The 23,829-nt window shown below is 34.6% G+C and overlaps 1 protein-coding gene across 4 annotated transcripts in view; it reads left to right on the plus strand.

Annotated features, from left to right (window-relative positions):
• Positions 1-21,329, plus strand: part of LOC129060460 (putative uncharacterized protein encoded by LINC01549) — an 85,063-nt gene extending 63,734 nt beyond the window's left edge. For 3 of the 4 annotated variants that reach the window (XR_008527206.2, XR_008527209.2, XM_054559713.1), the window contains one exon: positions 469-914. Coding sequence is in view for 1 of the 4 variants with exons in the window: in XM_054559713.1 (XP_054415688.1) it covers positions 469-572 (104 nt within the window). In the remaining 3 variants the exon portion in view is untranslated. Of the gene's footprint in view, positions 1-468; positions 915-21,163 lie in introns of those variants that run through there. The other variant, XR_008527207.1, reaches the window with a different exon arrangement.
• The last annotated feature ends 2,500 nt before the right edge of the window (positions 21,330-23,829 follow it).

Genomic DNA, 23,829 nt, shown 5'->3' on the forward strand with positions numbered 1-23,829 from the left:
ATAATCTGCCACTATTCTTTAAGCCTTAGTTTGGTTAGAAATCTGAAGCCAATATCATAGACTACTCTGCCTTCCAACCTAACCAATTTTGATTTACTGTTGCATTGAGTGCATTATTTCACAATGTGTGCTGCCTAAGTGTGTGTGTAGTGATAGCTTTAATTCTAGTTTGGCTGATATAAATATTCAATGCATGTCATATGTCCATAGCAAAGTGTTCAAAAATGCCACATTAACCCTTCCAAGCAGTCATTTAATGCTAAATGGAATAGCCAGAACTAGTTTTTGCATGCATGTTGCCATGCTTTGTGTCACATGCCTCCAGAAACCCAACCGAACCACATTGGATCATGCAAAGATCAATGCCTGGCCACAGAAGACCTGGCCCAACAACTTCTAATGACTGCTGATTAGAGAAGCTGTTGTTTGGGTAGAGAGTAAACGTGATCATGTGATTCTCTTTTTCAGACTATGAGTGCAATAAAGAGGCTGCATTTCTTTTTTTAAAAATAAACAAACAAAACACAGAAGCAAACTTTGGTGCTGTAAAAGTGAAGGAGACAAAACATTGAGAAGAATAGGACCACAGAGTCAAAGTTCAGATAAAGACTTGGCAACAAGGAGGTGGCCACAGACTAAGGTTCCTTGACTGGCCTTCCTAGGATTACCGTTTAAATTCATGGAAAATATAGATTTTATGTTACGAAGCATATTTATCATGCAAGATCTGTGGTGTTGATTTATGAAAAGCTGTTGTTTTTTCCAAATAATAAAGAAAGAAGTAGAAAAAAAACTCTAGCAAGCTTCTGAAAATGAAATATTTACATATAATTTGCATTTTTTCTGGTAAAATATACATAACCTAAAGTTTATCATTTTAACCATTTTTAAATGTACAATTTAACGGCATTAAGTATATTCACAATGTTGTGAAAATTAAAGAGGGTCAGGGCAGAGTAGGGCAAGGTTGGTTTGAAAACCTCACCATAATTTTTATTGTTTTACAACCAGGATTTTTGCTATTGGGCATGATTTAAAACTGCTACCTAAAAAAAATAACTTGTGGTAATTAAGCCACTTATTTATTACTTGGCCTGTGGCCTATTCTTATCAAACCAGAAGTTAAATTTACTTTCTGTGAGCCTAAGGCTATACTGGAAAATACAATTCTTGTTCAAAACAGCTTAATTCATATATATTTTAACAACCTAGAAATACATACATATAGTCATTCTCTTTCTGGTTATAGACACATCTACACATTCAGAAAAAAGTTTAAACTCAAGGTGTTTAAAAAATTTTCACCAATTGGTGTTTCATTTTTTAAAAAAACAAATACCTTTTAATTGTTTGATAGAAAGACATCTTTTGAATAATCAACCACAACAGGAGAACCTGAGATATTTGAGCACCATTTTAATTCGAAAAACTATGCTTTTTTAAATCACAGTGCTAGGGGCTCTTTTGAGAGACTAAATCCTGAATCTGTAAAATAAAGATAACTGCATCTGTTAAAATAGAGTTACTAACATTTATTCATATTCAAATTTCAGTGTCTATTCAATACCTCAGACCAGTAGTGGTGGACACTGAATAAAGCATGCATAGTTTTGAGGTCCCCTCTAAGAAACATAATGTAAGTATACAAATGCAAAAGTCACTATTTATTCCAAATGAAAAAGAAACCACAAGTTTACTATTTTTAAGTGGCAAACACACAAATAAACACCTAGAAATATGGGCTAATATTTGTACTGATTAGTCTGACCCATCTCTGAATTATTTTTTTCGCTATGCTTTTGGCTATATGCTTTTGATGTACTTTTCATATAAGGATGATTTTGTAATATTGTTTTCTATTGAGAAGTTAGGAAGATAACTCACTCTTTTCTCAAATGGACAATATTGTGGGGTTTTTTTGTATTAATAGTACAGGTAAGCATCTTGCAGCTTCACAATTCTTTACTTAATGTCACATAAATGTTTAGGATTTTTTAAAAACTTGAGTAAACCTCTACCATGTTTCTGATTTCATCTATGAGCTGTGTGATTTCAAGGCAGGTGACATTTTCTTTCGTAGTTCCAATCTTAAATGTTCTTGTACATTGACAATACTCTTTAACCAGTTTGTCACTGATGTTCATATAAATTGTATCTTCACTATTCCTCAAATCAATATTTTTTCATTTCCTATTTAAAAATTTACAATTTTCATAATTTTCTATGTTGTTACATTTTTATTTTTCAAAGTTTCTTGGATATTCTGATCCTAAAAAAAAAAAGACAAAGTCTCGTTCTGTTGCCCAGGCTGGAGTTCAGTGGTGTCATGATAGCTCATTGCAGCCTCGAGCTCCTGGGCTGAAGCTCAAGCCATCTTCCTGTCTCAGTCTCCTGAGTAGCTGGGACTATAGGTGCACATCACCTTGCCCAGCTAATTTCTAAAAAAAAAAAAAAAAAAATGTAGTGATGGGGTATCACTATGTTGCTCAGGCTGGTCTTGAGCTCACGGCTTCAAGCAATCCTTCCGCCTCGGCCTCCCAAAGTGTTGGGATTACAGGCATGAACCATGGCACCTGAACCCTTTTTCTTATCTTCATAATTTAGGCAATCAGAATTTTTACTGTGAGATAATAAGGATTTCTGACATTTTGAAGTGTCTTCCATTCTTCTTTAAGTTTACTTGTTTTTTTGTTTTGCTTCAACTGGGATGCTTCCTGAAAATCATATTCGAATTTTGATGAGATCAATAGTTTTCAATAGAAGAAGCCGGATGCAGTGGCTCATGCCTGTAATCCTAGCACTTTGGGAGGCCGAGGTGGGGGTACTGCTTGAGGCCAGGAGTTTGAGACCAACGCAGGCAACATAGTGAAACCCTGTCTCTACTAAGAATAAAAAAACTAGCTGGGTGTGGTGGCATATGCCTGTAGTCCCAGCAACTAGGGAGGCTGAGGCCAGAGGATCAGCTGAGCCCAGGAGATTGTGGCTGCAGTGAGCCATGATCATGCCACTGCACTCCAGCCTGGGTGACAGGGTGAGACCTTGTCTCACTGACTCAAAAAAAAAAAAAGGAAAGAAGAAAACTAAGGTGAAATTAAAGAAAAAGCCATTTTTAAACTGACAGTACTGTACTGAGGTATATAATTGTGTAAATTAATACTACACACATTGGCTTATTGATGGACGTTGATAAGAGTTTTTTTACTGAACTAGTATTTCTTCAGGTCATTTCACTGAGTCAGTAGCAATTTACATATTTTGGATGTAACAGCCAGACTTCTTCAGTTCATTTTACAGCAAACAGGCTAAGATACAATCTAATATATTTGAAAACATAAGATGTGTGACTTCACACAGTTACATTAATTGCTTATAGTACTACAAAACTTTGGTGACTCACAAATAAGAATTCTGATCAATATAATTTTGCTGAATCTCCATATTGAAAAAAGTATACGTTGTGCATTTATAATTCTACATATTTCACCAGCAAGTATATTGCTAATAAGGGAGACTACTTTTGACAAGGCATTGATGAGAACCGAATCTTTTGCTTTTTTTTTTTTTTTGAGGCAGGGTCTCACTCCTGTCACTCAGGCTGGAGTGCATGGAGTGCAGTGGCACGATCCATGGATCACTGCAGCCTCAACTTCCTGGGCTCAGGTGATCCTCCCACCTCAGCCTCCTGAGTAGCTGGGACCACAGATGCATGTCACCATACCTGGCTAATTTTTCTGTAATTTTAGTAGAAACCGGGTTTTGCCATATTGCCCAAGCTGGTCCTGAACTCCTGGGCTCAAGTGATCTGCTTACCTCTACCTCCCAAATTGCTGGGATTACAGGTGTGAGCCACCGCAACCAGCCTGCTCATAATTTTACACATCACATAATTGTAAGAAGTTTCCACATACTTCTTGTTTCATCTATTTAAAATGTGTCCCTCAAACCTCCCCTGCCCCTGACCCCTCTGTTTGATCCATCTACTTCCAGTGCTCATTGCTATAGCACACATCTATAGGATGGTATGGGTATGACCCTGCACCTTTGTGTCAGAACAGTGTGAGTCAGTACAGCAGGCACGAAAGTATTCCTAGAAGCCAGCCCCACAAACTACATAAATATATCTTCCTAGATTCACATAAAAGGTATGTCTTACTCAAATTCCCATCAGATCCTCAACTTGCTCAGAACTCCAAAGCCACCCAACCAAAGGATAAGTGTAACAGAGAGAATGTTGAAGTGGAAAGAAAGAGGTTTTAACCAAGTGAAAATATTTCATTGCAAATTTTACAAAAATCATAAAACCACATGTGGTGGTGGGTTGAAAGGTGGCCCCCCAAAAGATACGCCTATGTCCTGGTCCCCAGTCCTATAAATGTGACCTTATTTGGGTAGAGTCTTTGCAGATGCAATTTAGTTAAGGATCTTGAGAGGAAACCATTCTGAATTACCGAGGTGGACCCTGAGTCCAATGACAAGCATCCTTATAAGAAAAGGGAAGGCAGCCGTCTTTATGAGAGAAGATAAACATCCTTATGAGAGAGGACATAGACTCAGAGAAGGCCATCTGAAGACGAAGTGACACAGACACAAGGAATGCCTACCGCCACCAGAAGCCAGAAGAGGCAAGGCAGTGTTCTCCCCTAGAGCCTCCAGGGAGAGTGCAGCTCTGTGACTTCTTGATCTTGGACCTCTGGCCCCCTGAACTGGGAAGAAATTTCTGTTGTTTTAAGTCGTCATGTTTCTGGTAATTTATTACAGCAACCCTAAGACTAACACTCCATATCAACACTAGAGTCCTTTCCAGAGCCTTATTAAGAGATTCAAGTCAGTGTGGGGCTCTGACGCTGAAGCTTCCTGAGCTCTACAGTAGATTTCCTCTGCCTTGAATAAAAGGACAGCCAAACTTTTCTTGTCTAATGTTATATTTGAAATAATTTCACATTTATTCTTCACACTGCTTCCCCAATTATTGATATTTGATAACATTTTGATTTATATGTAGAGAATAAAAAACTGTTTAGAAAAAAATTGTTCATAAAAACAAATTTCTGTAATTGTTCAAAAAAAATGTGTTGTTAATAGCCATGATTCTCTCTGCTCCAAATACTTCAGCACATAATCCCTAAGAAAAAAATCATTCTCTTACATGTCTACAGTTTGATACAAAAATCAAGAAATTAACAATGATTCAGTAATATTATCTAATTTAAAGACTATATTTTTTTCCCAATTGTTCTAATAACGTCTTTAAAGAAAAATCTGGTCAACATTGTAATCAAAGATCATATATCATGTCCTTTGGTGTCCTTTAGTTTGAAATTATTCCTTTTTTTTTTTTGGCTTACAATTTTGAAGAGTATAGGTCAATTATTTTGTAGAATATCCCCTAATTTGGGTTTGTCTGATATTCCCCTATGATTAGATTCAGGTTATACATTTTTCTATAGATTGTTACAGACTACTACATTTCTGTAGAATGCTACAGTAGTAATGTTGGGTTCTTTCAGAGCATCGTATTAGGGGCACATGATATTGGTTTGCCTTATTTTTGTTGATGTTAAACATTAATCACTTGGGTTTCAGTATTAGACAAGTACTTGTAAAACTGCTGTTTCCCTTGTATTTAATAAATATTCTGGAGGAGATACTTTGATACTACATAAATATCCTGTTCCTCATCACATTTTTACCCACTTGTTCTAGAATCAGCTAATCATACCTGTCTGAACTGATTATTAATATGATTGCTCCCAAGTGATGATTTTTTCAAACACCATCATTCCTTCAACATTTGTTAATGGTTGACATTATACTTAAGAAAGAGTTTTTGCTTCTTTGTCATTTATCTCTCACAAATTTGGCCAATGGGAGCTCACTTAAACTGGTTCATAAGGACATCATAAACTTTTTATGGGATCTAATAAGACCTGAGATGGGTAGATATGGTATAATAAAAAATATATTTGGTTTGTCTCTGATTGCTGGCACAGAGCTCCTAAAACCCTTGGAATTTCTTGAGTGGGAGGAGTACCTTTTGTTATTTATGACAAGCACCTTTTAACTCCACCTGAGCTATGTTAATTAGGTGACTTAGCAGTCCCTAGATTGCTTCATGATGGGGGCTAATCACCAGAAAAACCAACAAGGTGGTTAAAGAGTTAGAACTTTCTAAACTCTCCTCCAACCCTCTGGGAGGGAAGAGAGGCTGGAGATTGAGTTCAGTCATCAGTGGCTAAAGCTTCAATCAGTCATGCCTACAAAATGAAACCTGCATAAAAAACAAACAAAAAACCAAAAAAACCTTAAATAATCAGGTATGGAGAGTTTCCAGGTTGGTGAACATATCAAGGTGTCAGGAGGGTATGGAAGCTCCATACCTCACTTAACCCTCATTTCTTGCCCTCTGCATCTCTTCCATTTGGCTGCTCCTGAGTTGCATTCATTGTATTAAGATGGCAAACATAGATAGTGTTTTTCTGGGTTCTCTGAGGAGTTCTAGTGAATTATCAAATCTTGGGGAGGGATGTGGGAACCCTTCAAGTTGTCACCAAGTTGAACAAAAGTGCAGGTAGTCTGGGGACCCAGGACTTGCAACTGGCATCTGAAGTAAGGGCAATTTTGTGGGAATGAGGCTTTAAACCCGTGGAGGCTGACACTAACTCTAGGTAGCGTTAGAATAGTACTGAATTGTAACAGACACTCAGTTGGTGTCCACAGAAAATGGAAGAATCATTTAGTGTCAGAAAAACTTCAGAGTAGGGATAAGCCAGGCTCCCAAAGGCTAGACACACAGAATCAGTTTATAACCTTTTCCTAAAACAAGTCTTTGAATAAAAAACAGATCTAGGACGAAAACAGTTTCCACAACCCTGGACAGCGATGAGGAAGTTAGGAGAAAGAAATGAAACTAAGACAGTAGGGGATTTTACCTTTCATACCTGGTCCCCAGCCTAATGTCCCCTCTGCTGTTCTGAGGATCTCATGATCCTCCCAAGTCTCCACTGAGTCATCATGGAAAATAAAATGACAGACTCACATTTTACAGCTGGATTTTGTCAATTACAAGAACAAGAGAGATATACGCAAGCTCAATGTGACTCCTCACTACACCTTAGTTTCTTAGTCGAACTTGGTAGGTATGTGATTTATATCCAAAATACAGTCAGGGATTGCATTTTCAATATTTAATTCTATGAACTTCCAGAACAGTTTACTAGCAATTGCCAGAAATAAACTTATATAGCTTGCGCAATGAGCTGTTTCAGGAATTTTTAATGGGAAATGCTATCTCCTGTGAATTTAACTGAGTCACTGATATATAGTTTCATAATATCTTCTAAGGATTCCAACTTTAAAGCAGGAAGCTATTCCTTAAAAAGAATTTTTTTTGCTGTACTTTATTGTGTATTCAAAGATTTTAATAGGAATTTTAGCAAATAAAATTAATTATGAGAATCAATTTGTACTAGCTATTGTACAGTTATGCTAAAATATACATTTATAACTAATTTTGGTCATTCATTACTGTTTAGTAAGGTTTTAAAATTTAATATCTACCTAATGAAATTGCAAATCCAAAACCAACATAGTTCATTTACGTAATCTATCTTTGTTTTTGTTTTACAGAATTTAAAAAACAAACAAAAAACATAAATTATGTTTTGTTCTAAAGATAGTACCATATTCTTTGTATAAATACCTGTCCTTAAAGAATTCTTTCAATCATGACACTCTGATCAAATCAGTTATAAAATTACCACTTTTCCACATTCTTGTATAAATACCTTGACTCATAAAGCTATGTGCCATTAATCATTTCATTGTTAGGTAAAATTGCATCTTATCAAGGAAAACTCATGCTTGAATCAATAAGAGTATCAAAAAACTTACTTTTTACAAAAGCAAATAATAATACCCTCCACATAAGGCTTGTTCTGTAGAGTAAATCTGGATTGAAGAGCCACAATCTATGACCCCAATAAGTGATAATTTTGAAGAAAACTGGTGTAGAAGCGCAAGATCTAAAAATTAAAAGTTCCATTATTGTGGTTAACCAGACAATATACATTTCAATAAAGTTAATTTTTTTTTCTTATACCCACACATACTTTATCCAAGAGAAGGGGATTATATACAACTCCAATTGACTATGAAAAGGATTACACTGACTAGCACAGTGCTATTAAGCTTGAAATTAACTATTGAGATTTAACATATTGTGAAACAATAGATACATAATGCATATTAAAATCATTATTACAATAGTAGAGGAGGCCAGAGCAATAACAGTAGATGAGGAACATTCAATGTTCAGAGCATAAGTGTTACTATGATGGTGACTCATATCTGTGGCACAGGGTCAGTGTTAAATGAGCAGAAAGAACTTGAGAAAGAAATGCCTAAATACATGCTACGGAGACTGCTGTGCTTTGACCAAGGTACTAGAAGAAAACTGAGAATACACTTGAGAGACAAGTGCTCCAGTTTATAGAGAAGAAATCTAAGGCTCTGAATTAGTCATAACCATAAGATCCTTCCTAATACATATATAGTATAAATTTGAATAGAAGTCATTCCTCTCACTTTTTTGGATAGCACTTTAATTTAATGTAACTTCTGCGAGTCATGTTCCTCTTTGTACTGACCTCTAGTCCTGAATTTGGGTGCCTTTTTTCCCAAAAGTTTATTTTTAGCCATCATGGAACAGGAACTCTTTTAAAGTTATGATTTCTTGACCTATAAATTGCAAAATTGTACAATAATTTTCAAACTGTGGTCAATTATTTTCATTCCTACTGTGTTTTCAAAATATAAGTATTTACAAAAACAGTAATTAATTTGGGGTTTTAAATGTAAAGAAAAGTACATCTAACACTTTTCAATCATTGTTACTCTCTGAGTTTCTCAGGGCCTAGAAAATCAACTGAGTTTTTGAGATACTCTTCATTCTGTTCCTCGTTAAAACTTTATGCCCTGCTCCTCATTTAATTGTTAAGAGATAATAAACCAATTCACAAAACATACTGATTTCTGACAACTCCCAAATAACAGGCATTTTTACCAGGAACAATGAATTGAATGGTGGCTTGTTTTGGTGAAGCTACTTTTGGAAGGAGGGCCTTCCCACACAAACACTTGCCAACCCTACAATAACCCAGCCTTGGGTATCAAAATCATAATGGAATTATTCTGTGGATAAATGAGGACATTAGGACCAAATGGGCTTTAAAGTAAGAAAAAAGTGAACAGTGCTGTGTTAATTCAAATCAAAGTGATTTTTATTGCTGTCTACCCCACAGACTGATATTTAAGGAAGCGATATTCCTTTATTGCCCTGAAAGTGCCATTGACTATAAACTACTTTGCTTTTTGTTATTTTCTTGCCTCTCCTCACCTTAACATTAAACCTTACTCTTTAGTTGCCATAAAAAATGTTTGAAAGGCTTTCTAAAATATATTGGAAATATCTGGGAACTATTAATTGAGTGCTTACCACATGGCAGATATTAAGTCTTTCATCTTATGTGCTCTACCACATATAATATATATTATCATCCTCACCAGATGGAGAAGACAGGAGCCTACAGAAGAGACCAAATAAATTACTCTCTAGTTCCCAAATGAACGTATGTGGTAGAACTGGCACTGGTACCCAGACCCAACTCCAGTGCCCATGACTTTAACTACTCCATTATAATGCTTCCAAAAGCAGACCCTCTTCTACAAACTTTACATATATCTACTCTTTTAATCTTTACAACAACCCTATGAAGTAGGAATTGTTACTATCCCCACTTAGAAGTGAGGAAACTGAGGCAAGGAAAAGTTAAATACAGTCAGTGAGTTATGGATAAAACATTTACTCTCATGTTGTCCAACTCCTAAGCATGTGCTGCTAACAACTGCACCAACAAAAGTGTTAAATAAAGCAGAGTATATTTTGAAGACATGGCAATATATAAAGTTTTAAGATAAAGTCAAAATGTATTTCTAATACTTTCATAGCATTAAAAGCAATAAACTATATTTAACTGAAAAATTTTGATAGGAATCAGTCTTCAGAGATATTTTAATATTTGAATGATCCAAAAGTACCCTTTCAAAATTACATTATATTTTAATTTATACAAGAAAATGCAAAGATGGGCCTTTAAAACGTATATTTTTTTACTATATACACTAATAAAATGTTAAGTTAAAAATTGATCTTTTTAACTTAAAGGTTAATCAGCTTTAAAGATTTCTTTTGTGCTAACAGTAGATAATGTGTAAACTCATTTAAACAAATTTTGAGAAAATAGAAAGTAAATGGTTAATTGCTGATGATGTATTTGCAGACTGCAAAAAAAAAAAAAAGGAAATTATGACTAATTCAGCTGCAGAAAAAATTAACTGAAAGAGAAGAAGGTGTGTATTTGTTTAAATCTGGGCTAACAGTCAAGTTGGAAGACATACGGAAATTCTATTTTCCTGTTGATGAATCAAACACATTAAAGATTCTGATTTTGAAATATATGTTACTATCCATAATTTACTTCTTCAGTTGAGAATGCACACATAGTTTAAAGTAAAATACCACATGTTTGTGGTAAAGGGCCATAGTAAAGTATTCAATATTTATCATCAAATTTCATTTATTGACACAGCTATCGCTAAAAGTTTACAGTAAAAATGAATAACACTGGTGTTTACTTTTGAGAAAGGAATGTAATAGCTACTAATGTTAATGATACTAATCACCATCCTAAAAGCCAAATTGAACATGAGTGTGTGTTTGCAATGTAGAATAGACAGGGAAGATAAGAGGTCAATTTTATTAGATGTAAGTTTATGCAAGTGGTCACTTTTTAATGGGAGTTGAAGGATTTTCTTAAATAATTCAATGAACATTGACTTTAAAGCTCTAAGTTTTAAAGGAATGAGAGAGAGATGAACAAAGAACTTTCCATTTGAACAAAGAACTTAAAAAAAGGGGGCCAGAGAAGATAGCTCTAAAAGTTGTGAAGGCATAGAGGTTGCCATTAACTCTTTTTCTACCAGATTATACTGCTTGGCTTTAAAGCAGACAGCACTGTAAATGCGAGTGAGAAAGAAATCAGTTTCTCCTATGAAGAGAAATTAGTTAGGAACCCTCACAAGAGAAAATAATGTATTATATTTGATGTATAATCATTAACAAAAAGTGTCCAAAATGCTGAAACAAAAGCTGGAGTTAGGAATCTAGGGAGACTGTATATGATTGTGGGGATTTGACACTAAGAAAGTTTCATGGCAAGTGTTGTCCTTAATTTAGAAGGGAAAGACAGAGTTTATGTTAAACAGTAATTGCTACAACTGACGACAAGGGAGAAAAAAATCCTTAAATAATTTATGCTTCTTGAAATTGTGCTCTAAATATTTATTTCTTGGCAAATTATAGAAAACAAACGAAACATCAAAAACAGAAAACGGTATGAAGTTAGAACTAAATCTCAATGTAATTGTCATATCATGAGTGAAATCTAATACATTAATCTATTAGATTGGCTATAAAATCAGTTACAATATACAATATAGAGATATAATATACAGTATGCGATCAGATACAAGAGACATATTTAAAATAAAATGATCTCTAGGGAGATTGAAGGTAAAGGGCAAAAAATACTGACCTTGAAAAATAAGTTACAATATACAATATACAGATACAATATACAATCTTATTTATATTTAAATAAATATTTAAAATAAAAGGACTCAAGGGTAAAGGGCAAAAAAAATACTAATCATGAAAAATGTTGAGTTTGTAAAATTAGTATCAGGCAGTTATGAAATTAAAGCAAAAGGCATTAAAGAAAAAAGTGAATACTTTAAAATGATAAACAATGCAAGTCACAAAGATCTCTCTCAAAGATCTTTATGCATCAAATAACAGCTTCAAAATTCAAAATGGCTAAGCTGCAGAAACTAAAAACAGATACAGAAAAACAATAATACCTAGCTCAGAGTATGATAGATTAAATAGAGATAAAAATAAGTTAGGATGTAAAGGCCCCAAGTAACAACACTGTAAGACTTTTAGGCAGACATTGAATACAGCATCCTCAAAATATATATAAAGTAACTTTCCAAAAATTACTTTAAGCTTTTAGGAAAATTGACCATATGTTAAGCCACAAAATTGAATAAACTCTAAATTATAGAAACAACACAGAACACATTACCTGATCACAGGCAATAAAATTAGAATTCAAAAAATATACAGAAAAATCTTCACAACTACCTAGAAATTCAAAATTCTAGTTAAGCAATCATAGAGTGAAATAATGTCAAAACCAAAATTTTAGAATATTTGGAATATATACTAATGACAATAAAACATACATAATTACTTAAGAATGAATAAAAATAAATGAAATATGTATTGAACTCAAGAATTTGAAGAAAGAATAATCAAATAACATGAAAAAGAAAATTGTTTTCAATAGTTTTTTGGTTAAAACAAATAGATTCTATGTTTAATCAATTCAGGCAGTTTATACATTTTATCAGAAGACATCGGGAAGCTCATTAACCCTCCAGCAGGACTCATAAACTAGGCTTAGAAGCTCCACAGCCAAGAGCAACATTAAAAAATCACAACACTGAACTGAACACACAGTCATCACTGCTAAATATGGAAATTGCAACTTGTACCATCAGCTCTGCACTGGATGTGAATGCTGCCACTCTTAGAATGAATTTCTCATGATGTCAGCTTCCTCATCACTTTCTGATTCAGTCTCCTGTGAGTCCATCTGATTGGGAGAGCTGAGGTCACATGCTGTGCCATAGTCTCAGTGTTTGTGCCCCACCCCACCCACAAACTCATATACTAAAATCAAATCCCCAGTGCAATAGCATTAAGAGGTGGGGTCTTTAAGAGGTGATTAGGTCATGAGGGTGAAGCCCTTATGAGGGGATTATTGCCTTTATAAAGAGGACTAAAGGATCTGGTTTGCCCTTTATACCCTATGAGGATTTACTGGTGCTTTGGTCTTGGACTTTCTAGTCTCCAGAACTGTAAGATATAAAAGTCTGTTGTTTATAAATTACTCACTCTGTGGTGTTTTGTTATTGCAGCCTGAAAGAATTAAGGCATGCTTTAAAGAAATCTGGGAAAGCAATAATCTATCTGGCTTTTGTTCCTGTAAGATAAAGAACTCCCCAAACCTAGAGACTGTATTTCATAACAGCTCAAAAATATGACAAATACTCACCACAGCCCACTGCATTAGCTTCTCAGCACTAACACATACCTTTATCAAACTGAAACTTCTGAAAACTCATCAACAAAAGCAACTTAACATATTGCAACATAATGCCATTATTCCTCATATAATGAAAGCAAGTTCACCCTCTAACAAAAAAGGAAACAATTCAGGTCTTATAAATTGCTACATCTAAACCAGCAAAATCACAGGATTGGAAATCAAATATTTGGGAAGCAGATCACTCTCATTTGAATTCTTACATTCTAGGACTCAATATATTCTGGGTACTAGAGAAGCAGTTCTATATATTGGTTCCTAGTTCCAAATATATAGATATAAATATACAGTGCATCCTATAAGACAATACACCAACCATATAAGGTGTCTCCCAAGTGGCACTAAATCTAAGTTTGAAAATTCTACCAATTCATAGAGCGGACTCTTTTGAGATTATTATAAGGTAAGACTTGTGAATCCTATAAATATTAACTCATTGCTTTATTTATTTCACTGTGAAATGAATTATTGAGTCAGATACAATGACTGTGATTAGATATTTAGTCAATCCATAGATGGTGGCAGGGAAAGTGAATCAAAACTGACTTTATCCCACTAAAGAAAATATAATTGCTCCTTCTAACTTGGAAGATGTCCAACATATTCACAAGCTGGGCATAATTGGTTGCTGTTGCTATTATTTCTGGTACATAGTAATCACGCTACCAAGTCAATCTGGATGAGGAAAAATTCCTGTTGAGCTCAAGCAAAACCTCTGTCCTTGCCACACGTCCATTGAGCAAGCCTCAGGGTTGAATAGGAAAAGTAACTGACAACATCCACAGAGTTGGGCATCTTGCTCACCTGATTAAAGAAAGCCTATTTTTCTGTGGAGGTATTTTTGTAAACATTCATATGAGACACAAATATTCTCATACATTGGGTCTAATACATATCATTTCCCCCAAAGTCCTCGTTACCAATCTTCCAACGTTGCCTTTCCCAAGTCCCAGATCATTTAGTCAAATCATTAAACCATAATCATGAATTGGTATGCCTAGTTCCTTATCTCAAGTCATCCCACTCTACAATTCTTTTTTTTTTTTTAAGTGAAAGCAAATTTACTACAGAAGTAAAGAAACAAAAGAATGGCTACCCCATAGGCACAGCAGCCCCACTCTACAATTCTTATAATTAGCATTGCTTCCATTCTGTTCAGTTCTTATGGCTACAGCCTAGCCCAGTGATGCACCTTTTATCTGACTTTACTGCAAAAGAAAGTGTCAGGAATCATGATGGAGTAGTCCATGATGGAGTCTATGGCTTATTTGAAATTATACTATTCGGCAATAAAATCCAAGAGAGTACAGGTGAAAAAATAAAAGGGTATGAGGGAAGAAGGCACAGATAATATAAGAGGATGATGTTTTGACCTGGCCACTGTTTAGTTCTACTGCTTGTCCTCAAGAAGTGTATATCTAGAGCACATTTCTGGATAATCACTGGGTAGGCTGGGAGGTGGAGAAACTCATTGGTTGCCACTCTCCAGTGGTCAAAGATTTTCCCTATAGTGTTAACTTTTCAGCAGGGTGTGCATGCATAGATGTGATCATGGAGCAGAAGCAGGAGGTAGGAGACATGAAGCACAGGCTGGAGGTCAGAACTGCATGATATAGACAAAGTGGAAGAAGCCCATTGTGTGACAAGGGTACAAAGCATCCCTCTGATTGTGCCTAAGTGATGTCAGTTAAATCTCAGGCAGTTTGGAAAAATAAACAGATGCCAGAAATTCTGATAGAATTCATCAAAGTTGTCTGATATACAAAGGCTCACAGCTGTAACTTCTTTATATCCAGTCCTGGAAGCATTATTTTACCATATAGTGAGCCAGCATAATGTCCAGTAAAATGCTGAAATGATCAAGGTCCTGAGGGATTAAACTATGGCATGGAGCGGAAGCAAAATAATAAAGGTGCACTGCTGTCCCTTCTAGATGAAAGACACCTTCTTTCAATGTTCTGGCTTATTGGGATATAGAAAAAAAATAACATTTCACAGATAAATAGTTGCATACCAGGTCCCAGAGTATGGGCTGACTTGCTCCTATAAATAGACCACATCTGAAACAACAGTAGCAATTTGCATCACCATACAATTTAACTTTGAAAGTCTGCTTTCATTCTTGCAAAGATGTCTTAGGCTCAATGGCAATGTAACAAATATCAGAACCACTAAGCTTCTCGTTATTCCATAATAAATAATTATGGAGCCATTAATATATGCCGGATACACTTCTCAGTAATTATGTACAACAGTTAATAAAATAAAAATCCCTGTCCTCATGGAGTTCACATTCTAGTGAGCAAAAGACAAAAACACAAATCAATAAGATATATGTCTAATCTTATATGTTGTATAAGATATAGCTATATATAAATAAGATCTGTATCTTATTTATATGTAAATTTATCTATATATAAAATATATGAATATATTTACCATATATAATCTTATTATCTTACAAATAAATTTTTTTTATATATATAAAATCATGGACCACATAATGGCATTTTGGTCAATGACAGACCACATATGCGATGGTGGTCTCATAGTTACAATGGAGCTAAAAATTCCTATTGCTTAGTTATTTGTATTACAGTTTCCTATAGTATGCAGTACAGTAACATGCTATAGAAGCAATAGGCTACATACTGAATAGCCTGAGTGTGTAGTAGGCTATATCAACTATGTTTGCGTAAGTACATTCTGATGTTCGCACAATGACAAAATCGCCTAACAATTCATTTCTCAGTATGTATCCTCATCATTAAGTGACTGTAATAAAGAAAAGAGAGCAGGAGTACTTGGTTGGGCAAGGAATTGGCGGGGTGTTGAAACTTTAAATAGGGTTGCTAGAGAAAATCTTACTTAGAAGGACGTAATTTGACTCATATCCAGAGTTGTAGTGGAGGAAGCAAGTCATGCAGACGTATCTGGAGGAAACAGTTGACAGAAAAGTCCTTAGGTAGACACCTGCCTGGTGTGTTCAAGGAAGAGTCAGGAGGTTGTCATGGCTATAGTGCAGTGAATGAGGTGGAGTAGAAGAAAATGACAACAGAGAGATGACAGGAAGTCAGGTCATTTGGGGCCTTGTGGGCCATTCTAAGGACTGTGGCTTTTGCTGTGACTTAAACGGTAAACCACTGGAGGGTTGTGAGGAGAGAAGAAAGGTCATTTGACATACCTTTTGGGAGGATAACTATGTGCTAGTCATGTAGAGAATGGATAGTAAAGAGGAAGGGGAAGAGGGAGGCAGGAAGGCCAGGTAGCACACTGCTACAATCATACAGAGAGATTATGGTAGATTTGTCCAGTGTGGACTAGACAGATGTCTTCAAGGTTTAATGGTAGCATTGATCTCTCTGGTATTCCTGAAATGTGTTATCACTTGAGAATTGGATAGTGCTCGAGGGATAAAGTAATTTCCACTGGCCCTTTCCTAGTATTGTTTCAAAGCAGAGATTCTCCCAATTGCGCAGTACGTGAATATCTATTTCAACATTACATTAAGGAACTGATGAATTATCAAAGACTGAGTTCAGAGGAGTAGTAGGTGTTCTATGAGGCAGAGTTCCTTGAAAACTACATTACTCACATGAATCCTAGAAGTACCTACATTCATCTGTGAACTGTAGAATTCTTTGTACTCAGGAAGCAACAATTAGTTAAGAGCAGTATCCAATAGTCTCGCAAAAGGTAGGTATATTTCACCTAAGTGCAAATTGTGTCTTTGGAGAAGGCTAGAAAAAAAAATTAATAGCATGGCCTTACAATGATGCAAAGTCCCTTTTCAAATGCATCAATCTCCCCACCATTAAAGGTAATCTAGATGTATAAACTAATTCAGGTCTCAGAATCTAATATGGTGGTTCCAATTAAGATCCTGTTCTCTCCACATCTCGAGTTTTTGGTTAGAGAGAATAAAGACAGCCTTAGTGTGTTGTCCATCTACTAATTTATATGAACCTGATTAACATTCAGCCATCAATCACCAAACATTACTGAAGGTCAGATCATTCAGATTACCACTCAGGCCACGGAGATATTAAGAGGACTAAGCCCACTTTGCCCCTGGTAGTTAAATGTGGCTATTTGGCCCATGCTATCTTGGATCCTAGCATCCCTGCTGCAATCAAAGAGTTCATACCAACTGCAGCATCTTCTACCAGTTTCCTTAGCCTACAAAGAATGTTCCCCTAGAACATTTTTTAAAGTTACTGATGTGCTCAAAATACATTTCCCAGTGTCTTGATAAAGGGAAAGTCTTCAGACATACTCAGCAGATGTCATTAGGAGGAGGGTGAAAGAAGAGTATTTTATAAATTCATTCCAAGCTTCCTATCTCCCTAAGTCTTGGGTTCATCTCTCCAAGGAATTTTTGGCACCTCAATCCATTTAATGTAGGCCACCGTTAAATACTTATTTAGTCAACTAGCCCAACAGAACTGCTTCCAACTGCTTAAGCCTACAAGAACCAGATTCACTGGCATATGCCCCCATATGGAAAAATTCAGCCCAACCTAAAATTGTTTCTCTTGTCTTAGTTGAGCATCTTCACAATGCATTTACAATTCCATTCTCCCTATTTTTTTTGCTGATAAAAGTTAGAAAATCTTGCATATGTGGGTGCATTAACCTTTTCATCTTAAGTTTGACCTTGTATTTGGCCTTCTCTAAAAAAAAAAAAAAAAAAAGAGGTGTTTTTATTTTTATGGCAGTGTAAGCTCAGAAATATTTGAAGATTTGGGGTCTCTGAGTTGTCCGAAACCTCTCACAGGACCACATTTCTGTTCTTCATGTCCTAACTTTCATGGAAAAAAAAAAGGCATTGTGTTCACACAAGAGATATGGTAGGGCTGTGAATTTTTCTGATGCTACAATCCTACAACCGATAGGATCTACTTTGAAGTTTACTGGTTGCAACATATTATTATTATTTTTTGTCACAGTCAGACAAAAATTTTGGGAATGCATTGAGAAAATAGTTTTCCACTATTATTTTTTAACTTATCCAGCACAATGTTAAAAGCAAACACCTGATCTTTAATTCTTCACAGCCTTCACACTTGAGGACAACATAACTGATACCTAAATCAGAGAAGGCAAAGACTAGAAAAGAAAACTACCAGCCAATAATCAATAATCCTCATGAGCATAGACACAAAAAATCCTCAAAATATTGGTAACTCAAATCCATTAGTATATAAAAAGTATTGCTATAGTATAACCAAGTGGGGTTTACCCCCAGAAACTAAAATCCATTAGTATATAAAAAGTATTGCTATAGTATAACCAAGTGGGGTTTACCCCCAGAAACTAAAATTGGTTTAGTCATCAAAAATCAATCAATAAAATTTACCATCTAATCCGAATAAAGGAGAAAAATCATATGCAATACGTGAAATTTAGATAAAGCATCTGACAAAATTCAACACTAATTATTTATTTTTTTTCTTTGAGACAATGGAGTAGATGGCATGATTGAGAATTACAAGGTAGCTGAGGATGTAATAAAAGAAAAACAGAGAAATTACAAACTACAAAAACAGAGGGAAAATGAGTAATAATTAATGGTCCCAATATAAAACAAAGTAAAAAGTGGCATGATTTTGAGCATGTGATGGAGTGTCATAAAACGGAGTTGAAAACATTTTTCTTCAATTGCCCCACAGTTGTGATATTAAACCCCCAGAAGAAAAGGTTCTTTGCCTTAGTATTAAAAAAATTTTATAGTCATAGTGATATAAATGTTACTTATTTCTAAGCTTTTAGAGTTATCCTATAGACATCCCAATAAAGACTCCGGGGTAATCTTGTTACAGAGCAGAACATATTAACAAACATGACAATGTAAAAGGATAGTTAAAGGAGGTAGAAAATTGAATGGGAGGAGATAAAGATAGGACAAAAGTTAGGTGCTCTAATAACTATCTTCTGAGGAAGAGTCAAGAGAGCCTGTCTCAAAATGATGGAGTTAGGGTTGTGTTACAGTTAGGAGTAGGATTATACATACATAATTAACATTAAAATTGCAACCAATAAAATAACAAATCATAGAAGAAGCAATGTATCTCATCTACAATTAACAAATTAAGAACGTTATAAACATATAATTTTGACTTCTGAAGGCAACTCTCAGAAGAATGTAAAACAGAAATAGTAATTACCTCTAGGGAACGGAAGGGAGATGAGGACGAATAGGGCAGGAGTCTGTTGCATTTTACCACAAGCTCTTTTACACTACTACTTTGTTACTACATTCATGTACTACTCTGAAAAAATATCTATCATCTGTCAACTCTTAATTTTATAATAAAATTGGGGTGACAATTAAATGACCACTTAGAATATAAGTATTTCAGATTACTGGTCTTTCATTTTACCATGATATTTGTTACTATAAATATAATATTTTTATAAACCAAGAGTAAGGGTAATAGTACTGAATTTTTTAAAAGGGCCTATCAAACTATCTTTGACTTTTTGTTTTTTCTGATGAGTTTTTAAGTTGGAAAAAAGACTAAGCATGCACTTTAAAAGTTCTTTAAGCACACAGAGTACTAATATAAGGAGAATAAATGCCTCTGAATTTCACGAAATCAACTGCAAAAGAACATATGCTTATGGTAAAGAGTATTGGGTCAGCAGTACAAAAGTAGAGATTATAAAATACTAGAACAGGCTACCAATAAAACTATGATCAACTATACATTAGTATTAGGTGATATATTTTATTTTCTCAATATTTATATACAATTTTTTTTTCTTTCAAAAAAAAAGTGAAACATCGGAGATATCAGTACTCAGGATATACCTTAAGAAGGTAAAAAAAAGTCATGGTTCCTGTATCTGTGGAACTTGTATTTTAAAATCTTTAATACATCTTTGCATAAAATGTGTTTTTTCCTAAAACATACAAAATTATTTTCTTTTGTTTTATTGTTTTGCATCTACTATTACTTTTGTTTTAGGAATTAGAGAAGTAGAAAAAGGAAAAAAAATCTATGGAGGACAAATGATAATATAACACAAAAATTTGTTTATCACTGCCCTCTACTGTACAATTTTCTCAAACCAACATTGATTAAGGAAATGACAATGTGACTGATAGGCACGGAACACTAACCCAAGAATGTTGGGTATTCTTCAGCTATAATATCTATCTGCAGCACAGTTTCTTAATCTCATCATTATTGACGTTCTGGGTCCCGATAATTATTTGTTGCAGGTGGCCGTACTGTGTATTGTAAGACATTCTGGCAGCATCTCTGGCCTCTACTTAAAAGATGCCAGTAGTACTTCCACAAGTTATGACAACTAAAATGTCTCCAGACATTGCCAAATATCCACTGAAGGGCAAAATCACTCCTGGTTGAGAACCACTGATCTATAGGTTAGCAGTTCTATCTGTAATTCGGTTTCATTACAAATCGAAGCCCTAGGCATCAATGTTATCTGTTCCCATGGATCCACTTATAAGCTATATCTGGATGGCATACAGAATTACTTGTTTACTCCATCAATTTAGTTCTGAAAACACACCCTCACATGTTGAACTAGATGACTAAGCTACTCAAATGATACCAAAACACTGATGGTGCTATCCTCTTTGTATCATCTTCTCCTGCTATCATCACACAATCATCCCAGGGTGAGTATGTGCAAGAAACAGGACTTTACCTGGCATCCAAACAGACTCCTCTCTCTACAATTACTTAATTCCAAAACCTGAATTACGCTGTTTCTGCTACCTCAGATGACCTTAACCTAGCATTCGGAATGTTGCCCCATGTTCCAGGATTTGTCTTGGCAACTAATTCTTTCCTCTACATGTTTTTAACCTCATTTCCTATTTGTGTATCTTCTTCCCCCAGATCCCTGACCTTTATGCGTCTGACCCAAGGTCGGTAATGGGACTCAGAATCCTAAATGCTTCATTTGCTTGATGACTTGGCTTCGTATTTTGACACTTGGACACCATCTGGACCCTGACAGCAATATTAACCCAGCATGAAAGTCTTTTGAGAATAAAATAGTTTTAAGAATAGTTGCAAAATATTGGACCAATTTTTTTAGAACTTAAAAAAATTTCAAGACACAAAACACCACATAGGTTGTCAATCTCATTGCTTTCATTTCATGTGTGTGTGCGTACAATATATTTCTGATTATAAAACAATTTTAAAGTTTGAAAAATATAGTAGATAAAATACAATCACCTAAAATTCCACCATCATTCAGAAATAACTACTGTTAACTTTTAAAATGTAGATGAAGCCTAAAGTATAAATATGTCTCATGTATCTATCTATCCACATATACCTTTTTTTTCAAAAGTACTATCATATGTCACACAGTGTTGTGACCCACGTTTTACTTCATAATGTATTCAGGAATGATATCCAAAATAATTAGCAAATCATATAGCAGAGGCTGGCCTCACTGATGCAAAGTTCCGGGGTGCCATGTTTTAACTCCATGGGAGCTACATAATGAGAGGCCCAGAAAGTCTCATAGGAAGGGTCAGCGCAGACAGGGTGATATGAGACACTGCAGTGGCTCAGAGCAGCTGCTATTTAGAAGCATCTCAACATTTTAACAACTGGTTAGGGTTGTACCAGTGTAAATATTCTGATTAGCATCCCTGTGCATACCGCATATTAACATATAGTTAGTAATCAAAAACATGGTATTTAATGACTACAAAGTCTGACCTGTAGATATTTCATGTATTGCATCTTTATATTGGTCTCTATCACTTTTTCCTTTTGCTGGATCAATATGGTCATTATCCATTAAAAAAACTCTACCATATCTCAATAAAATTTATGTAAATTCCTCTTGATGAATCATCTAGTCCCTTCCTCAAAATTTCACCATATCATAGCATCTATTACATTATGTTTAAATCATTTCCTGAACCATCTATTTGTCCTAAAAAGTTATATGTTCTGCAAGAACAGGGACTGTGTCTTGGTCACATTTTATATTATTGGTATTTGTTGTTCAGTAAGCATTTACTGAAATAAACTGTAGTAATATTATTTCTCAAATTCCCTAGATGTCTTATTTATTAGGCTATGTTAATATTTACAACTTCAAAGAGTTTTTTAAAAAATATAGCGCTTCATGAATTACCATATTACTTTCATTTTCCCTCTGCCTATCCTTTTAGGTTAGCCTAATTAAAAATCACTGTGAAGGGGGTTGACCTACTTCTGTATTTGAGAATTCTTCAAAGAATTCTATTTAGAATATTCTTCTCAGCACTCCAGTCCAGCTACTTGGATGACAATTGGAATCCCATTTTCTTCACAGAGCTTAATGGTTAACAATCATGACAACTTTATGTTGCCCTCTCTATTCTGAACTTCGAATCTTATGAACTTGTGCTTAATACTCATGCATTCGTTCATTCAATAATTCATCACATCTTTATTGAACTCATATTACCTGCCAGATCTGTGGATCAACAGATGAATAAAACATGGTCTCTGCTCTTGAAAAATTCCAAATTAGTTAGAAATGCAGGCTCTAGACTACAATGTAGTAAGTCTCATAAGATATTCATGGACAGAGTGTAAAAAAAGCACTATATTGTCATACTTCTACACTCTATTTCCTCAATGGTAAGAATACTTTAACCTACTTTATAAAAACACTTTTTACCCTACTAGCAAAATAAGTATTCCTAAGACTCTACTTATTTGGATTCATTGAAGACAAGGTAAAAAATCAAAATAAGAAAAAAGTTAAAATTTTCCAAACACCACTTCTTGTCAGTATCATAGAGTACCTGTGTGATACTGGAGAGAAGACAAGGAAAATCTTTGGAGCATTTCCAGCAGTGTAAAAAATCCTTATAGTCACTGAAATATTTTCATATTGTGTTACAAAGAGAAGATGCTTGGTAATTTATATTTACATTACCAGACTCACAAAAATGAATGCTAGAGAGCCTAAGTCTTTCAAAATCAAACCTGGGGAAATAGATACAGACAATTATGCCATTGTGTATAAATATACTTACACCTGTTTCCTGTGAGAAGTATTTAATATTTAAATATACTTACCTAGCATATCCTGCACCTGAATCATTAATTTTAATATGCTCCTCCTCTGTACAAGAATATTATTTTTCAGAAATAATCATGAAATTAAATGAATAATGATAATGAACAAAATAAATTCAGAAAAGGCAAATTTTCTTTTTCTCAAACTTCATCATATAATCATGCTTGTAGTGAATAATTAACAATTAATAGCATTGAAGAAAAAAGTAATGATTAATCTTTTTAATTAGATTTAAGCATTTTTTGGGAAAGAAACAATGGCCTGTTACACTAATGAGTCACTACATTAAAATGTTATAGCAATTAAATAAAAAACAAGAAGAATAACAATCCTAAAATAATACATTTCCATTTTCAAAATATTCAATTCAGTAATGTGTTTCACATTTAAACTAAAATTTGCATTTAGTAAAAAAAAATCCAAAAATACTACACCTAGCAGTTCAGTTTCGCTATTTTAAATTTAA

The sequence above is a fragment of the Pongo abelii genome, chromosome 6, assembly GCF_028885655.2.
Source record: "Pongo abelii isolate AG06213 chromosome 6, NHGRI_mPonAbe1-v2.0_pri, whole genome shotgun sequence".
Classification (NCBI taxonomy): Eukaryota; Metazoa; Chordata; class Mammalia; order Primates; family Hominidae; genus Pongo; species Pongo abelii.